Consider the following 17,848-nt stretch of genomic DNA (forward strand, 5'->3'; position numbering starts at 1 on the left):
GTCCTGTACTTTAAATACCTGCGGTACAGATTCTGGGATGGCCCTGCTTCTTAATAACCTTTTTTTGCTTTCTCTCCCTGGGTAATGAGCAGGGACAGAGGCTTATGTTTTTATGCTGCCCTTCATAAATGTTCTGAGGTACTAGCCATTTAGCCAATGGCACTGAGCAGAAGCAGTTGAGTTGGAAGAGATGACTGAAAAGGGAAATTTTAATGAGATTTTTAAAGGCTGAGAGCAAAGAACATTGACTGTTTTCTGTAGCAGCATTACTGTTACTCCATAGTTAACCTACTTTTTTTTCATATGAATAGAATTTAAGGAAAAAAGGTTGGATTAAAATGTATTATTTACTAGATTCACTGCAATTATCCTTTTATTTTTTCATGGGATGTGGGCGTCACTGGCAAGTCCAGCATTTGTTGCCTGTCCCTAATTTTCCTTGAACTTGCTAGGCCATTTCAGAGGGCAGTTAAGAGTCAACACATTGTGGTGGATCTAGAGTTACATGTAGGCCAGACCAGGTATGGAAGGTAAGTGAACCAGATGGGTTTTTCCGACAATAGATGTTTCATGGCATCATTATTGCGACTAGCTTTCAGTTCCAGATTTAATTAATTGAAATTAAACCAAATGCTATGATGAGATTGGAGTTTATGTCCTTATGAGCATTAGCCTGGGCCTTAGGATTACTAGTCTAGTGACATTGCCACGACACCACAGTCTCTCCTGCTCACCTTGTGACAAATGTGTAATGTTGATGTTTATTTTGAGGATAAACTACGTTTACTATGAGTGGGATTGTTTTTATTTACTTCAAAATTATTTATGCTGCGAACCCATGTTCCATCTGTAAAATGCAGACCTTTTTCACTGATTTTACCCCCTTTAAGTTTATTTTGTCTCATAGCTATGGCAATTTCTCACTAAAGAGTCAGGACTAGGTTTTGAAATATTGACCCAACTAATAAATGAAGCAGACATGTTGGGACACGGGCACCTATTCCAGGCCTTAACCTGTACCTGCTGTGCATCAGTTCAGCATGAAATTCCCAAGCATGTTTTGTAAAGGATTAGCAGATAAGGATTAGAGACTGAAAATTTTCACCCTTTCATTCTGAGGTGGATTGAAAACTGGGTGTCAGAGGAATGGCTGTCAAATTTAGGCAAATTGTAAGGACAAGATTTTCAGTGAATAATATGAATCTGAGGAATGAACTTGTGTCAAGAACATAAACCTGATTTTAAAAAGACAGGAAGCTGTATCTCTTACTGCTGATATTGAAGGAAAATCTTCCATGTTCACTATCTATCTTCACTGCCTCATTGTCATATTCACTAGCCACTGACATAACCGATCCAAGTAACAGACTGTGCAGAATCCAGATCCTTCTGTATCTGCAGAGTAATGACGCTCTCAAAATTGTAATATTTGACATAGCCTTAAGCTTGTGATTCTTCCACTGGACAGGTTTTGATCCCATCCAAACCACTGGGAGTCATGGTTTAAAGATGGCTTACACTGAGCTGATAAGAGAAGACACTAGTTGAAACCCGGATTAAGCATTTGGACTCCTCACTGTCTGTCTGTCTGCCTTGTTAAGTTATGGACGCATGGACTTAAAGAGAAAAAAGATGGTGTCTATAAACGCTTACGTTTTCTCAGTCTTGTGTCAAAAAAACAAATTCCTAATTTAGCTGTAACAGTCAAGTCCCAGAACCTGTGGTGGGAAATAACTAGAACCGTCAGACAAATTATAGCAGAGGGGGAAAGTAAGAGTGGGAATGATTTACATTTCAAACACTGGCTGAAGCACACTATCAAGAAATGGTGGCAGCACTGGCAGGACTCTGTTCTCCTGCCGATTCTCCCTTCCTGTTTTGGTAGCAGCTTAGTTTTGCTGAAAGGAAATATTCCTCAATAATGTTTACTGAATTAACAGCAAAACTGGAGTGTTTTATTTTCCTTTCTTTACAGTACCCTTGAAAAAAATTACTTCATCTGTGGCAGTAACCAGTCTTTTCATTTATGTAGCTCTTTAACATAACAGAACTCCACTCATTTTATAATTCTGCTTTTGAAAGCTGTACAGAAACTGTATTTTACAAAGGGATCAATTTAGAAGTGTACTACATGTTTTACATGATTTCCCAAAAGAAAATTGTCACAAGCCATCTTTTGTCAAAGGTCTCCTGAAGACCAAAGGGAGAATTTACTCATACTCTGTAAATTTAAGTATAAGTGATAATGGAAGATTTTACTAGTATCTAATGCAAACAATAGTCAGGTAGGTAAACTGGAGCCTGGAGGTTAATCCTTGGGTGCAATTAAAAATATTCCTGGCTGAAAGCCTTGTGGAAAGGTTGAATTGGCCCATTCAGTGGCTGATGCCGATCATTTCCAGAACAAGGACCCTCCATTTCCTTGCATTTCAAGTGTTTAGTCAGCCATGGCTCCATTGATAGCCTTCTCGCTTCTCAGTCAAAAGCTCCTGGGTTCAAGTTCCACTCCAGAAACTTGAGTACAAAATTTAGTGCATTTCTGAGGGAGTGCTGCAATGTTCATGGTGCTGTCTTTTGGACGCTACATTGAACCAACCCTCTTGGGTGGATGTGAAAGATCCCATGGCACTATTTCAAAGAAGAACAGGGGATTTATCCCTGTTGACCTGGCCAGCGTTTATCCCTCAATCAACATTGCTGAAAACAGATTATATGGTCGTGATCACATTGTTGTTTGTAAGAGCTTGATGCACATAAATTGGCTACCACATTACCTACATTATTACCGTGAGAACGCTTAAAAAGTACTTCATTGGCTATAAAGTGCTTTGGGACATCCTTGAGGTTGTGAAGGGTGCTATGTAACTACAAGCTTGCCCTCCTTAAGTGATTGACATGGAGGCTAAGTGAGAATGTGCAGTCAACCCAAAGAGTAATGTGATAAATGCTTTACAGATGTGCTTTGTTAATTTGGGCCCACTAAAGCTACAGGTTTCCTTGCAGCTCCAACCTGACCATAAAGTGGTATCGTGGAGCGACTATATACTACAAAGGATTTTAAAAACAATTTAAAAATGTTGATATAGTTTCATTTCCAAAACAAAATCAAATGAAAAATTCATTTAGAAGGTGCTGAAAATAAGCCTGTAGGGCAAACAAAATATTTCCGGATTCTGCAGCATAGTTTTTTACCATTTGGCATAAGCATTTCCTAAGTAATCTTAACCTAAGGGTGTGCATGTCGAATTTACTTTCCAAAAGGCCTATTCATGTGGAAATTCTTTCACGTTTGTACATCCCACACAGGTTCTTTTAAGTGTTTCCTGCGTAAGCCATTAAAAATCTGGACTTTCTGTAATGCTTGCTTGACATTTCCTCAGCAATCAACCGTAAAACCGATGCTGCATCTTTACTAGACTGAACTCCTGAGTTTTATCACTTTTTTTAAAGACCCAATTACTGGGATATGATTTCACATGCTCTATTAACTCACCAAAGTGGCCGTTCTTGATGTGTGAATTTACATTGGATCTTTTGGCTAGCTATTTCATCATGGGAGGCATTAGAGTTAAGTCCAATCCCGTCCCCACTGGGTCACGTATGTACATTTTCCTACTGGGGTTGCTGCATAATGATGGGACCGGGAATCCTGACAGGTCTTTCTTGTTCAAATGCAGGATGCTTAAGTTTATTGCAGGGCTCCAAATAACGCCTTCAATGCTCTGCCAATAGCTGGAATCAAACCTGCTATATTTTGGTCTGCATAGCCACATGAGGTAGTGGCTTCATTCATTAGATGATAGGTAGAGCACTAGGAGGCAGTTTAAGTAAATTTGGTTTTGACCAAACATAGCTAAGGCAAACATTTTACTGTCTTGTTTCTTTTGCCATCAGATGTGTTGTACATTATCAAATTAGTATTCTGTGTAAAATGAAAGGATTACTATTACATTAAGTTCTGTTTTTCTTTTTTATTTAGTGGAATTCTTGGGGTGTCCCTGATGCTGGTCTCTGTAAAGGTGAAGAGTTATCTATCTGCAGAGCAGTATGGTATATGGATACTGTTAACAAAGGTATGAAAATGAAATTGCATTCTTGGTTGGTGTTTAGCACAGTGTTAATCAATGGTCTAGCATGACACCTCATTTTGGAGAATATCCTCTCTGATCTGACACTAAACAATTTTCATAACCATTTGTTATAGTGTATCCTTGACCAGTTACTATATCATAGTATTCTTCATTAAAAGTTACACAGTTGTTCTGCTATTTCTAGGGAGCCTATGTGAAATGCCATCACCATAATCCAGTACTTACTATACCACTTTTGTATTTAAACTATGTCAGGATAAGTCCACTGTACTTGGTGTTATTTATTGATTGCAAAATACTTTATTTTACTGATTAACAGAGGAAAATGTTAATATCTAACAAAGTTAGCTTCTTAATAAGAAGTAAATATTATGTCTAGTGGACCAGCATCAACAATGAGTTAACTCTTGCACTGAGAAAATGCCTGTTTATTAGAAACTTGTATGCTGTTTTAGTCTATATATGACATTTTTTCTTCCATGCACCAATTTTCCCTCCATATGAGCTTTCATGTATTTACACCATCTTTGCACAATGCTGGTCTTTCAACCAAGTTGTGCTTGTGCTTAGTCTCAGACTTGCTTACTGTGCGAAGCTGCTTTTCTGTTGAAGGACCACATTCAAAGAATTTTGATTGTGTAAGGAGGTATAAGCTAGTACAAACCTGCTGTCTGGTTATTGGTGGCCTTGGAGATGTTTCTGATTTGGATTGTCCTGTTAGCCAAGAGAAGCTATGCAAAGCTGTTAAGCAGCACAGACATGACAAGCTGAATGGCCTCCTGTATTGTAACTATTCCACAATTTTATGAAATTTCTAGTAAAGCAACCTTGCTCAGTGCAAGATTTCACAATACAGTAACTGTTAACTTATCACAGGTACTTTTTAAAATTGAGCCAGCCTGCTTCAAAAACAGAATAAAGTACTTGTGCTGTGCCAAAGCATAGATAACTTGTTGCTTTGAAAATGAAGGGGGAAAACCCACCTATGTCTTTCCACAGTGCTATAGTGAACTGGTACTACTCTGCTGAGAGTCAGCAGAAACTTCAGACAAACTTAAAGCCACAACAATTACTTATTGAGGGGTCTGAGATTACAAAAGGGAGAAAATGTTTTAGTCTTTCCAGTCACAAGAGATTCGCTGCACACCCACTTGAAACGAAAATGGCCCTGGCTACATCCATTGTATTAAGAAGTAAGTTGTTGGAGAGTACTTGGCCATGATGGTGAAGGTTTAGTTAACCTTTTGTGTGCCTTCCTTTATGATTTATGATATAAAAGCAAAATACTGCAGATGCTGGAAATCTGAAATAAAACCATCAAATGCTGGAAATGTTCAGCAGGTCAGGCAGCATCTATGGAGAGAAAAAGACCAGAGTTGATGTTTATGTTCCAGAAACCTAAATCTGTTTCTTTTCTCTTGACAGATGCTGCCTGACCTGAGTATTTCCACCATTTTCTGTTTTTATTGATGATACTGGTTGAATCTCACAGTTTTAAAGCCTTGGAAAAGGCTATTAACCCTCTGGTATGCCGGGATATGTGGGCTCAGAGGGGTTGTTAGTGTTTTTTCTGAAGTATTTAATGCAGAAAGTGTTTTAAACTTGCCTGTGTGATTGTTAGCAGTTCAGATCGATTTCCAATAGCTTTCTCTGTACTTTGAAACTTCAGCTCAGCAGTCTGCAGACAGTAATCTTTATCGGGTCTGCAGCTTTCCGGAGGCCTCAATTTAGCCTGGGTTTGGATTCTGACATCTCCATTGGAGACAGCTCCTCTGAGGAGGAAGGGAGGGCTAGAAGGGGGAGGAGGCCAGGACTGGACAATCAGCCTCCAGGGGAGCCACCTTTGGGAGGCCAGGCGCAGGCACAAGTAGTGCAGGGCCAAGAGGTTGTCCAAGGTGGAAGACGCTACTATCCTGCTGCCAGGGTATGCAGGCGGCGAAGCAGCTACCTCAATATGACTGAGGTGCAGTGCCGAAGGAGGCTCTACCTGTCAAGGGAGACAGTCAACTATAACTGTCAGATGATTGCCCTGAGATCTCCCCTGACTGTGTGGGTGGACACCCCATGCCAACGGCTCTGAAGGTCACAGTTGCCCTCCACTTCTATGCATCTGGCTCCTTCCAGGGGTCGGTGAGTGATCTTTGCGGTGTTTCCCAATCAGCTGTTCACACTTGTGTCAAGCAGTTTACAGACGCTCTGTTTGGTCTGGCTTTGACCTTCATCCACTTCTGCTGCGACCAGGCAAGTCAGACACAGCGAGACAGAGGCTTCGCGGCCATTGCTGGCTTTCCCCGTGTCCAGGGTGCAATAGACTGTACACGTGTGGCCATCAAGGCGCCAGCAGGTGAGCCCGGTGCCTTCGTCAACAGGAATGGCTTCCACTCCATGAACGTGCAGATAGTGTGTGTGTGATAGTGCAGATAGCAGGATGCAGATTCTGCAAGTCTGTGCAAGGTACCCAGGCAGCTCCCATGACGCCTACATCCTCAGACACTCCCAGGTGCCGGGGCTCTTCAGTGCTGCGGCTCGGCTGGATGGTTGGCTGGTGGGCGATAAAGGCTATCCCCTCAGAAGGTGGCTCATGACGCCTCTCCGCCATCCAAGAACAGAAGCTGAGGAGCACTACAATAGGAGCCACAGCACCACAAGGGCTGTGGTGGAGAGAGCCATCGGTCTTCTCAAGATGCGCTTCCGTTGCCTGGATCGCTCAGGGGGCACACTCCAGTACCCCCCAGATCGTGTCCCTGTGATAGTGGTAGCATGCTGCGCTCCGCACAATCTTGCGCTGGAAAGGGGGGATGCAGTTGACGATGAAGACCTTGACGCAGTGGATGAGGCTGCACATGATGAATCCAGCAGTGGCTCAGAGGATGTGGAAGCACAGGGCAATGATGAGGGGCAGCACGCCAACCTGCTACTACACCAAGGAGGCAGGGACACTCGGGACACTTTAATCCAATGAACCTTCAGCTAGCTCCACAAACATGGATCAGTGGGACCAGCCTTGCCTGGCGCTTCCACACGTGGCACTTAGGTGCTACATCTTCCACCTCATCAGGTGTAACTAAGGGCTTAGTACAGAAACATCAATGTCCACTCAAATACTCATGAGATGTCTGTGAAACATACAAATGCAGCACAAAGGAAACACCCTCAGCCATGGTCAGAAAAGTGGACTTTATTCCCACAAAAATAAACCACAAACGTCGCTCAGACATACTTAATGATATATTCCCTAATCTAGGGCCAACACAAAATCACCAGTGACAAACCTGTGGAGTGCCTAACGTGCCTCATGTTTATGTTTGCGGGTGCTACGTCTAGGTGCTGCCCCATCGCTCGGAGTGGCTTATGAGACAGCCTGCTGACTCTGCTGTCCTGTTGGCTTCGATGACCTTGGTGGGCGTCCTCTTGTCCGTGGAGCCTGTGCTGGCCCCGCCTGGGAGGGAGTGGCCAGTTCCAGAACTGGCACCTCCCCAGTTGTCGCAGCCTCAACGGATGCAACGGTCACTGGCAGAGGGGCGGAGGAGCTGTTGCCCTCACCCGGAGCGCCCTGAGAGGAGCTCGCAGCAACGACAGGCAGCTGCTGCGCCGACGTGAGGTCACATTGGACCTCCCTGCTCACCGCAGATGGATGGGCACTGAGCTGGGACACTTGGTGCCCATAACATCTCCCACATTGCGAATGACCACCTGTGGCCATTAGCGCTGTGAGTGTTTGCAGGTCAGAGTGTAACCCAATCAGAAGATTCTCAATCCGCTGGAAGCCCCCCTCAATGAGAGTCACCAATCTCTCAGTGGAGGAAGCCTGAAGCTCTGTCCTGAGGTTCATGCCTTCACTTACACTCTGCCTGGATTCCTCCACCACAGAGACCAAGTGAAGCACACCCTCATGCAACCCTGCCAGATGCTGCTGCGCACCCTGCCGCTTGTCCTGCAGCTGCTGCATGGCTGACATCTCAAGAGGCACATCATCACTGCTGGACTCAGCATGTGCCTGGTCCTCTGCAGTCCTCCGGCTGCTGGCACCATCAGCACACTCTGTCCGTGCCATCTCCTCCAGCAATTGTGAAGTGCCCTCTCCACTGTGCGCCAGGACACTAGCCGACGTTATATTCCCCACCGAAGTATTTGTCGCTGCGCTGGTGCCTGGCTCGCTGAAAGGATGTGACGCAAGTTGCAAGTCTTGGCCCTCAGGTGTGGAGGGGGGCTCCGGACGTGTTGGGGACGGCCATGCGGTAGTGATGCTGAAATTAACAACAAGGACAGTACATCAGTTAGCATTCAGTCAGTAACACCTTTCATCCCTTTCCCCCCCAGCCTCATAAGTTGCTCACCCTTCAAGAACCTAAGGAGACGAACATTGGTGGGGTGGTAAATAGTCAAGAGGAGGCCCAAACATTACACGCGCATACAGACAGGCTGGTCAGATGGCCTAAGGAATGCCACATGGAATGTTATGTGGATAAGTGTTCGGTTAAGCACTTGGGCAAGACAAGCAAGGTACGGGAATACATGAGTAATGGTAGGACCGTGGGAACTCATGACGATTACAGGGACCTTGCTGGGCAGACCCGTTAAGGTAGCAGAACAGGAACATAAGGTGTTTAACAAGGTTGAAGCCAGACCTGCCTTTATTAGCCGAGGAATAGAATGTAGGAAAAGGGAGGTCATGTTGCAAGTGCAGAAAATGCTGTCAAGGCCACATCTACACATCTGTGTTCAGTTGTGACCTGCACTTCATGGGAGGGATGGCATTGGAGTGGGGAGAGTGCAGAGGTTCCTGACCTGGATGCATGCTGGCCTGGAGAGTTGGAGTGCTGAGGAAACATTGCATACACTTGCGACATTTGCCCTGGAGCACAGGAGATTGACAGGTCACATTATTGACCTTCATACTGTTATGAGGGGCATGGAATGGGTGGACAGAAGGCAACATTTCCCCTTGGCGCAGGGATGACTAACGTGGTGGCATTTATTTAAGTTGAGTGCCATGAGGTTGACAGGTGAGGTGCTGAGGACCTTTTGGACAGAGTAATGTGGGACGCACTGGCTGAAAGGGTGGTGGAGGTACAAACCCTCCTAAGATGCAATAAGTCTTTGGATGTGCATCAGCGATGCCATGGCATGTTAAGCCATGGGGATAGTGGTCACAAATGGGATAAGGCGACTTTGGAAGGTCCTAGAGACGTGCATCCTTAAGGGGCTGAGGGACCTTTGTGTATGACCCACAAGTCTGACTGTATCAGTCTGTGAATGAACAGTGTTGCTGCATTAACGATTGCAGCAACCATCAGTGCTTTGGATGGTGGGGAGACAGAGTGGATGGGACTGTGACCCTCAAATACCTGGCCGCTGCACCCCAGCCTCGCCGACACCTGCCGACCTGGCCACCTGCCTCCTCCCTACCTCCATGGCCTGCTCCTCATACATGGTGAGGCGCTGCAGCACGGTGTGCCCACCACCAGTCCACTGCCGTTCCCGCATATTGCTCTGTTTTTGCCAGCAGAACATAGAAGAGCATTTATTGGAGCTGATCGCTCATGTACTCTGCACGCGCACGCTGCACCCCAACCACAGTGGCCCATCTGAGGCCTCCAGTGGCTCCTGTCCACACTCCTGGTGATCAGTCCCCAGAAGATAGTACGGCTGGTCCCAACCCCCTCCCCCAACGGACACCTTGGACACATTTGGTTTCCATCACTTTGAATAACACATGGGTCTTCGTGCCCATGGCAGGGAGGAGCAACTAGGTGCGGCGCCGAGGCCAGCAGATGGCTCTTGGCCACGACACCTTGAGGCTTCCCTTCCACCATCTCATCACCATCAATAAGACACGTGTTGGAGTCCTGGGTATGCGTTTAGCGGCCTTCCCTGCAGGTTGCCCCCAGACTACTCAAATGCGACAAACGCCATATGCTGCAGGGAGAACCCATCTTCTCCTCAACCACTAAGGCTGATGTAAGCATGGAGCATGGTCACTATCAGTTGCCCACCCAGCGTGCGCCAAATTCCCAATGCAGTAACGACACTAAGACGTTGGGGGGGGGCCTCAAATGCTAAGGCTACCTACTGTGTCAAATGGCCAAGGCGGACATGGTACTCACCCTTCCAGAGCGCAACAAATCATTAAAACGCTTGCGGCACTGTGTTCTGGTGCGCCGCACAGCGTCATGAGAGCTAACAGCCTCCACCACCTCCTGCCATGCCTGCCTGTTGACGTGGGGGGCCCTCCTCCTCCCATCCTCCGGAAACCAGACATCCCGATGGTTGGACACCTCTTCGAGGAGGACAGCAAGGCAGGCATCTGAGAACTGAGGGGCACAGTGGCCCCCCTGCTGACCTACCCTGAAGCCTGCCCCCCTCCTTCTCTTCTGCCCTTACCTCATGTCCTGCCTTATGAGTGGCCATGGTGAACAGCCTAAAGGAGGCTGCCTGGCCACTCTTTATACAGACTGCTGGTTCCCCATTCCCACTGCTGATTTAATTTTCCCGATGAGCACTGGAGTCGGAACCCTGCTGGACGGGCCTTAATTGGCCCGCCCGTGCAAAATGGCGGCGCGGCCCGTTTCGGCGGCTGGGATCGGCTGCCTGCCTCCCGCTGAGTCGGTCGGGCCTGCCCGCCCGACTAGCGCAAAATTCAGCCCAATGTCTGTGCTCAACCATTAACATACTGATTGGCAGTCTGACAGGTGTCCTTGAATTAAAACACAAAGGGGTTGTTTTTTTTTATTGAGTTACAAAACCCACCCAGTTAAAGATACAAAGATATTTAAAAAGGTAAACCCATGGACTGACCTTCTCAACACACCCACCACCCACACACCCACACCCACACACACAAACACACACACACATACATACAGAATAACATGACAAGCGTAGGAGGTTACGTTTTAGCCAAATTAAAATTCAATTATAAAAGATAAAAATAGAGAGTTCACTGTTTGAGTCCTTCGCTGGTATCCATGGCTGCGGCAGAATTTTTCCACGGTGGTCTTGAAATTTCTGTGAAGTTGAAGCTGATGTAAGCTGCAATTTCTGGATACAGATTTTTCTTAAACGTAATCCATCTTTTCCAAAGGTTGATGACTTTTGCACCTGAGGTTCCTTTCAATGGGAATTCTCTATCTCTGTGCTGGATTTCAAACTGCAATCGAGATAGAACATAAGAGAGGGGGAGGTGCAGAGAAAAAGTGTTATGCTCCATTAGCAGATTTATTCCATACTCCTGCTTAGCAGCTTGGGTGAAAGACATTTCAACAATGGTGATTCTGGTCACATGACCTCTCCCCATAATGATTTCCAAAGGTAATTGATTAGTTCATGCCTGGACAGACCATGGTTATTGTTTTATGACCTGGATGAATAGATTCTATAATGTCCCAGCCTTTAGTCCTGAATTATCCACCATCACCCTTGGTGAGAAAGGAAAGACACTTTCTATGTCCCCAGGGTATTAGCCTGAGCCTCTGGATTACCAGTGCGGTGACATTACCACTATGCTACTGTCGCCCCTCATATACATTGTCACGATGATGTGGCATGTGCATTTGTGATATTATCTTTAATTTCATCAGCTGGTTAAATATATATTGAACTGCTTTAAAAGGACTTTCAAAAAGCAAGCAAAGATATTTACTTAAGCTGAGACGTAGCTTTATAGAAATGCAAATAGCGAGGTCCAGTGCAATTTCAGTAAATCTTTTGAAGTAGTTCCTGACTTCAACAAGTGTGAAATTCCATAGGAGGTTGCCTCGTCGTGTCTTAATTGTTATTCACATCGGAAACTTCCAGAAACTGGTCAACTTGTAATACCAGACATCAGGTGACTTGGCAGCCATCTTACGTCAGTGCCGTTGCTTACTTTTTAAGTTCAATGGACTCAAATCCCACCATGGCAGCTGGTGGAATTCAAATTCGAGTAATAAAATCTGGAATGTAAAGCTAGTCTCAGTAATGGTGACAATTAAACTATCATCAATTGTTGTTAAAAACCCATCTGGTTCACTAATTTTCTTTAGGGAAGGAAATCTGCCATCCTGGCCGACATGTGGCTCCAGATCCACAGCAATGTGGTTGACTTTTAATTGCCCTCTGAAATGGCTGAGTAAGTCGTTCATTTCAAGGGCAACAATTGCTGGACTTGCCAGTGATGCGCACATCCCATAAAAGAATTTTAAAAAGTCCCTTTTCATGACTTTAACACTAGGGTTGGATTTTTGTCATTGAGGCAGGAAGCTCAAGTCAAGAATTTTTCTAACTCGGCAGACCCATCTCCTTTAAAAGGGCCCTCAGCCACCATATCTTAATTCTGGGGAGGTGCTGTGGGCTGGATTCAGGCCCACCACTGCTGGAGGCAGTTCAAGTTGGGCAAGTGCGGGCCCACCTCTAGGTCTTTGTCCCAGTTGTAAAACAGGCTGTTAAGCCCTCTCTAGTCCTCACCCCTCACACTCCCTCACCCATACATATCCCTAGGCCACCTCCACACCACCTTTCTGTAGCCACAGACCCAGTATTCACTCTGAACAGACCTCAGGAGTTATGTGGAGATTTTAAAAATTAGCAATCTAGAGAGTTCTCATGTATACACACTTGATCCTGAAAGAAAACTATAATTCATGAAACCTATTCAAAAAATTTAAATCCCTTCAAGTGATCAACATTTTGTAAAAATAACCACATATCTACCTACAGCATCAAAGACATCTGATCATTTCATAGCCTCTTAAAACTGTCAGTCAAAATGTGAGCTCAGTCCCCCTGCTGAGAACATTGATTTGGAGATTTTGAAACTCAGCCAAGCATTCATTATGGGATCAATTTTAATAACAATCCATGGGAAATGCCAACAGTGGAGTTTATTGAAACTGCAGGAACAGGTGGATAACTTTTTTTCTAAGCTACGCCAGATGGCCTGTCAATCAATGTACTGGAGCAGTGGGTATCTGTGTTTTTACTCTTGAGTGCTGCAGCCTGTTTTTTCCTTTTTAATTTTTAAAGGGCTGGGAATTTGAATCGCTTCAGCTCATGACATTTCGACAGACCTTATCCACCCTTGAAGAGCATTTGTACTTCTTTCATAAAAATGTGGTTCCCGCACTGCAGTTTAAGGCTTGTGGAACAGCAAAAGTGGTGTCTGTTTGAACTTGGCATTAAATTGAAATGGCCCTGCTGAGTTCAGTTTCCCTGCCTGTGTGATTCATGCCTCACCTCCTTCTCCATGCCAGCAAAAATGGGATCTGCCAGAATTGTGGGCGGGAATTCCACAACATGGACCCGTCTGCCATTTTTAAAGGCCTCTGGAGTCGGGTCGACTCCACGAAAACACAGCCCTAAGTCTTGAATCAACCTCGCTGCTCGGGTCTTGTATCTTCTTGGAGGGTCTTTTTAGAGCTTGTGTTTACTGCAGTCTGTACTGAACAGCTTACTCAAGGGGCATTTTCACAACCCAATTTAGTTGTGATCTAATTTGCTTCAACACAACATTTATGCTTCAGGGCAGACCTGTATAATGTTAGTTCCAAAATAGAAAATATGGCAAACATAAAATAAAGAGGTTAAACATTGGAAATACATAGCTTACAGAACAGTATCTCCAGGAAAAAAGATTAACGTTTGGAAACCCAAGGACATATTTTTCTTTGCGATATACTCAGTTCTGAAGTGCAGGTTTCAAAACAAAAGGAGTTTGAGGAAACCTGGCAATGGTTCTGCCAGGACCCTGTGTGGATTGGTGGGGCTGAAAGATATTTAAAGCATTCCATCTGGATACTGAGGGAGATGACCTTCAGACCTTTGTGCTAAGGGAGTGACATCTTTGTGGGTGGGGTGGGGGTGTGTGGCAAGAGGTCTGTGGTTGGACCAGGAAAATGCAGTCAGTGCCCCCCTCACAGACACAGCACACCTCTGCAACATCTAACCCCAGGATGGTCCCAAAGGGGATATTTGTCAAAAGCCCTCAAACCCTAGACTTTTCAACCTCTTCCTCTCTCTCCTTCATTAAGAGGTTCGTGAAAACCTACCACTTTGACCAAGCTTTTAGTCATCTGTAAAATCTCCTTATGCAGCTCAGTGTCAAATTTTGTTTGGTAACGCTCCTGTAAAGTACCTTATGACATTTTGCTGCATTTAGAGATACTAAATAAATGCAAGATGTTGTTAACTTTGGACAAAATGCATCCAGATGTTAACCAGGAGTTACAAACCACAGATGATTAAAATTTGAAATATCTTGGGAGTATCTTCACTTTACAAGTTCCCCTCCAGGTTGCCAACCGGACTTGGACATATATTGTTATTCCTTCATCAGTGAGTAATATCCTGGAATTTCCTATCTAATACATTTGTGGGAATACTGCTGCCATAGGGAGCAATTCAAAGAGATGACCCAACACCACGTTCTCGGGGAAACTGGGCAAAGCAGTAAATGCTACCTTTCCACTAACATTCATGTATCACGCAGAAATATTGGCCCAAATTTTGCCATCAGTAGTGAAGCAATAGTGCATGCTGCTGACCTTGAATAAAGCTGCCCACAACGATCTAGTGATCTCTGTGACCGAGTTTTCCTCATTTTCCTGAAGCAAACATACATAATGAGGCTTGGCTGAGAACCCAGACATCTATTCAAATACAGAACACCTGCACCCCAGAGGAAACAGTCCTTGATTGCCAGCTCAAGGTCTCAATTCTGTGGTCAATTGCACAACATTTGTTGACATAACTCAAGTAACTTCAAGTGTTTGTGGTTTTTGAAACTTCAAAGGGCCTGGATGATTGACACTTTTATTAGCTTGCCATTCAGACTTTTTTTCCATAAGAGAAGTTGATGAGTAGATTACATTTTTCAAAGTTTTTTCTTTTAGACATATACTTTGCACTGTGATGTTCATTAGTTCTGGAAAGTGTATAGTGGGTCAATGGGCATGGAAGTACCAGAGCCTGGCATGAGAGACCTGCGGGGTAGGTAGAAAGGCAGAGCCTGGCATAGGGGGATGAAGGGCCTGAGGGGGTGAGTGGAAGGGCAGAGCCTGGCATTGCGGCATGAGGGGTGACTGGGGGTATGAGGTGGCATGGATGGGGCATGGGGAGTGTTTCGAAGGTGAAGAGGGGGTGAGGCTGGAGGACTTTTGTGTTGTTTTTTCAGTGAGACAAAGTCTAACAGCACCGAGGTGGGCCTTTTAATCAGCTCACCTCCGCAGCCAGCAGCCCCTGTGGCTGCCTGCCCACATCTTCCTGGGTTGGCTGGCCTGACTCCAGCCTGCACCCGGCCCCTAGCAATGCCAATTCTGCGGGCACTTTCTCCCGCGGCAGGCAGGCAGGCTGATCGAGCTTGGAATTTTCCTGACTCCCTCCTACCTGACTCGTGGATGAAGATCCAGGCCATTATGTCATTCTTTGTTATTCGTAGGAGGGAGTCTGTCTTAACCTTATTCAGACTGTACCACATGATCATTGAGGTTTTAATGCCCTCTGCATCATGCCCTTAGAGGGAGGAAAAGAGAGATTTTTGACAGCTTTGTTCCTTTTCTGTGTACACTTGTTTTCCCATCACCTTGTTGTCAGTAACACTCATTAACAATTATTTAGCAATAAACTTATGAATCACTCATGAGAAAATGTTCTACTGCCTTAACCCATTCTGTAATATTTCCCGTGCTGTTATGTTTATTCCCAGGTTGTTAACGTCTGCATTTCTACACACTCTCTTGTTCTTCAATCGCGTCAATGAAGAAAGTTGTGGCTGCACTAAGCCTATTTAAGCTTCTGGGCAATGGTTTGCAGAGGCCATATTGTTTTCCTTGGGGATGTCAAATTGAGAAGTCCTGACGTATTTATCTATGATCTCCAATGATTTCCATCCACTGATGCTCATGGCTGGGATCTGTTACCTTCCTGCAGATTACGATCTCACAGTCTATATGTTTCACAACAGATTTCGGCTTTGAACAAACGGCTAAGTATTGACCTCTAGCCGATCTGCTGGATTGCTTTCCATTTACTAATTTTCTGCCAGCTATTACTCTCATGGGGCAAGTACTAAAGAACTTTAGGAGCATGATCAATTAATTGCACAATCTCATTCCCTGTGATGTTTGTGCTTTAAAAGGAATGTGAGTATTTTTATTTTGTTTTATTCATTATTCTGAACTTAAAATGGCACTCTAAGCATTGCTTGTAGTTAATGTGTCACTAAGCTCCACATGTTGCTTCAGTCAGAGTGCTTATTTTTGGGTTGAGTGCAGTGAGTGGAATAAAATTAAAAATATTAATATTCTTTCTGTAATATATTGGGGAAGTGAACTTGAACAGCGTTTAATTGGCTATCCAAAATGCCAGCGAACAGATCGGCCGATTATCAGATCAGTCAAACCCTGTTCTGACCAAAGGTTATTGACCTAAAATATTATCTGTTTCTCTCACCACAGATATTGTCTAACCTGAGTATTTCCAGCATTTTCTGTTTTAGCTTCAGATTTCCATCATCTGCTCTACTTCACTTTTGTAGCCGATTATGGTTCAGTGATTATCTAAGGTTAGCTGATTATTAAAATGGTCACTAACAACAGTGGCAAATAATTGCATTTTCAGTGTTACAGACCGAGATGGGAGGAGTGCACAGTTAATTCTAGCCCCACCTCTCCACAGGTCGTAGCAATAGTTTAAATGTTTAATTTAACAACAAAACTGGCCAATTTTTACACTTTGATTCTGTTATTCCCAGCATAAAAAGACTCTGATCAGGCTTCTTTCAGTAAACAAAAAAAAATTGATTTATTAAAGAGCAAACTACTTTTAAAAACCAAGTTAATAAACTGGTTAACATACAAATTGTAGTGTAGAAGTGTAATGATTTTCCCCTCTTTTTTAAGAAACAGATACTCGAAACTCCATTCACTCATACACAAACACAAAACAGGACAAAACAAACACAGTCCCCTGCAGAGGCTGAAGTATGGGAATTTATCTTTTAAGAAGGATGAAATTTGAAGAGATCTCATGCTGTTGATCTAACAGAATTCTGGTCACAATAGGTCTGAAAAGTTCTTTCAGATTCTTTGGTGCAACTATCCTTTATGACTCTTACTTATCACAACTTTGCAGACTTTCAAAAGCAACAAATGATTTATTCAGATGAGATGTTTCTGAGGAAAGTTTAACACAAAGGTGGGGCAGAGAGGGAAAGAGAGTCTTTCTCTTGCAGTCTGCTTCTAAGGTACCTACACACACACTGTCTGAGTCTTAAAAAGACTGATTTGGGGATCTGGACAGGCAAACGCCAGTTTAAGGTCACGCTCAAGACTGACGGTAAGGGAGCCACCTTCCACCCTCCTTCCAGATTCGCTATCGGGGGAAGCTGTGGCTACCTTGTCTATGCTGGGCAACCCAAACATTGTCGCTCATGCGGCAAGGCTGGTCATGTGGCAGCCAACTGCAGCGCCTCCCTCTGCAAGAACTGCAAACAGGAAGGGCACCAGACAAAAGACTGCAAACAGGCTAAGTGCTGCAACCTGTGTGGCGAGGCAGGCCACCTCTACAGGACCTGCCCCAAACACTGCCGTACTTACGCACAGGCAGCCAAAGCCAACGAGGGGGAAGCAGAAGAAATGCTTCGTGTCACTCCAACCACCAAGGCCCCCAGGGAGAACAACGGGACAAAGGAGGACACAGAGAGAGACAAGGTGGAGGAAAAGATTGAGGCAACAGATAGCCAATCAACAGCACTACCCCCTGAACCTCCCAGTCCTCAGGAG

General features: G+C 44.7%; 1 protein-coding gene across 3 annotated transcripts in view; it reads left to right on the plus strand.

Annotated features, from left to right (window-relative positions):
* slc35d4 (solute carrier family 35 member D4) overlaps positions 1 to 17,848 on the plus strand; it is a 211,557-nt gene that overhangs the window by 98,519 nt on the left and 95,190 nt on the right. For all 3 annotated transcript variants that reach the window (XM_078540823.1, XM_078540824.1, XM_078540821.1), the window contains one exon: positions 3,980 to 4,073. In XM_078540823.1, the coding sequence (XP_078396949.1) occupies positions 3,980 to 4,073 (94 nt within the window). The remainder of the gene's footprint in view (positions 1 to 3,979; positions 4,074 to 17,848) is intronic.

This window comes from Cetorhinus maximus, chromosome 4 (genome assembly GCF_964194155.1).
Source record: "Cetorhinus maximus chromosome 4, sCetMax3.hap1.1, whole genome shotgun sequence".
Lineage (NCBI taxonomy): Eukaryota > Metazoa > Chordata > Chondrichthyes > Lamniformes > Cetorhinidae > Cetorhinus > Cetorhinus maximus.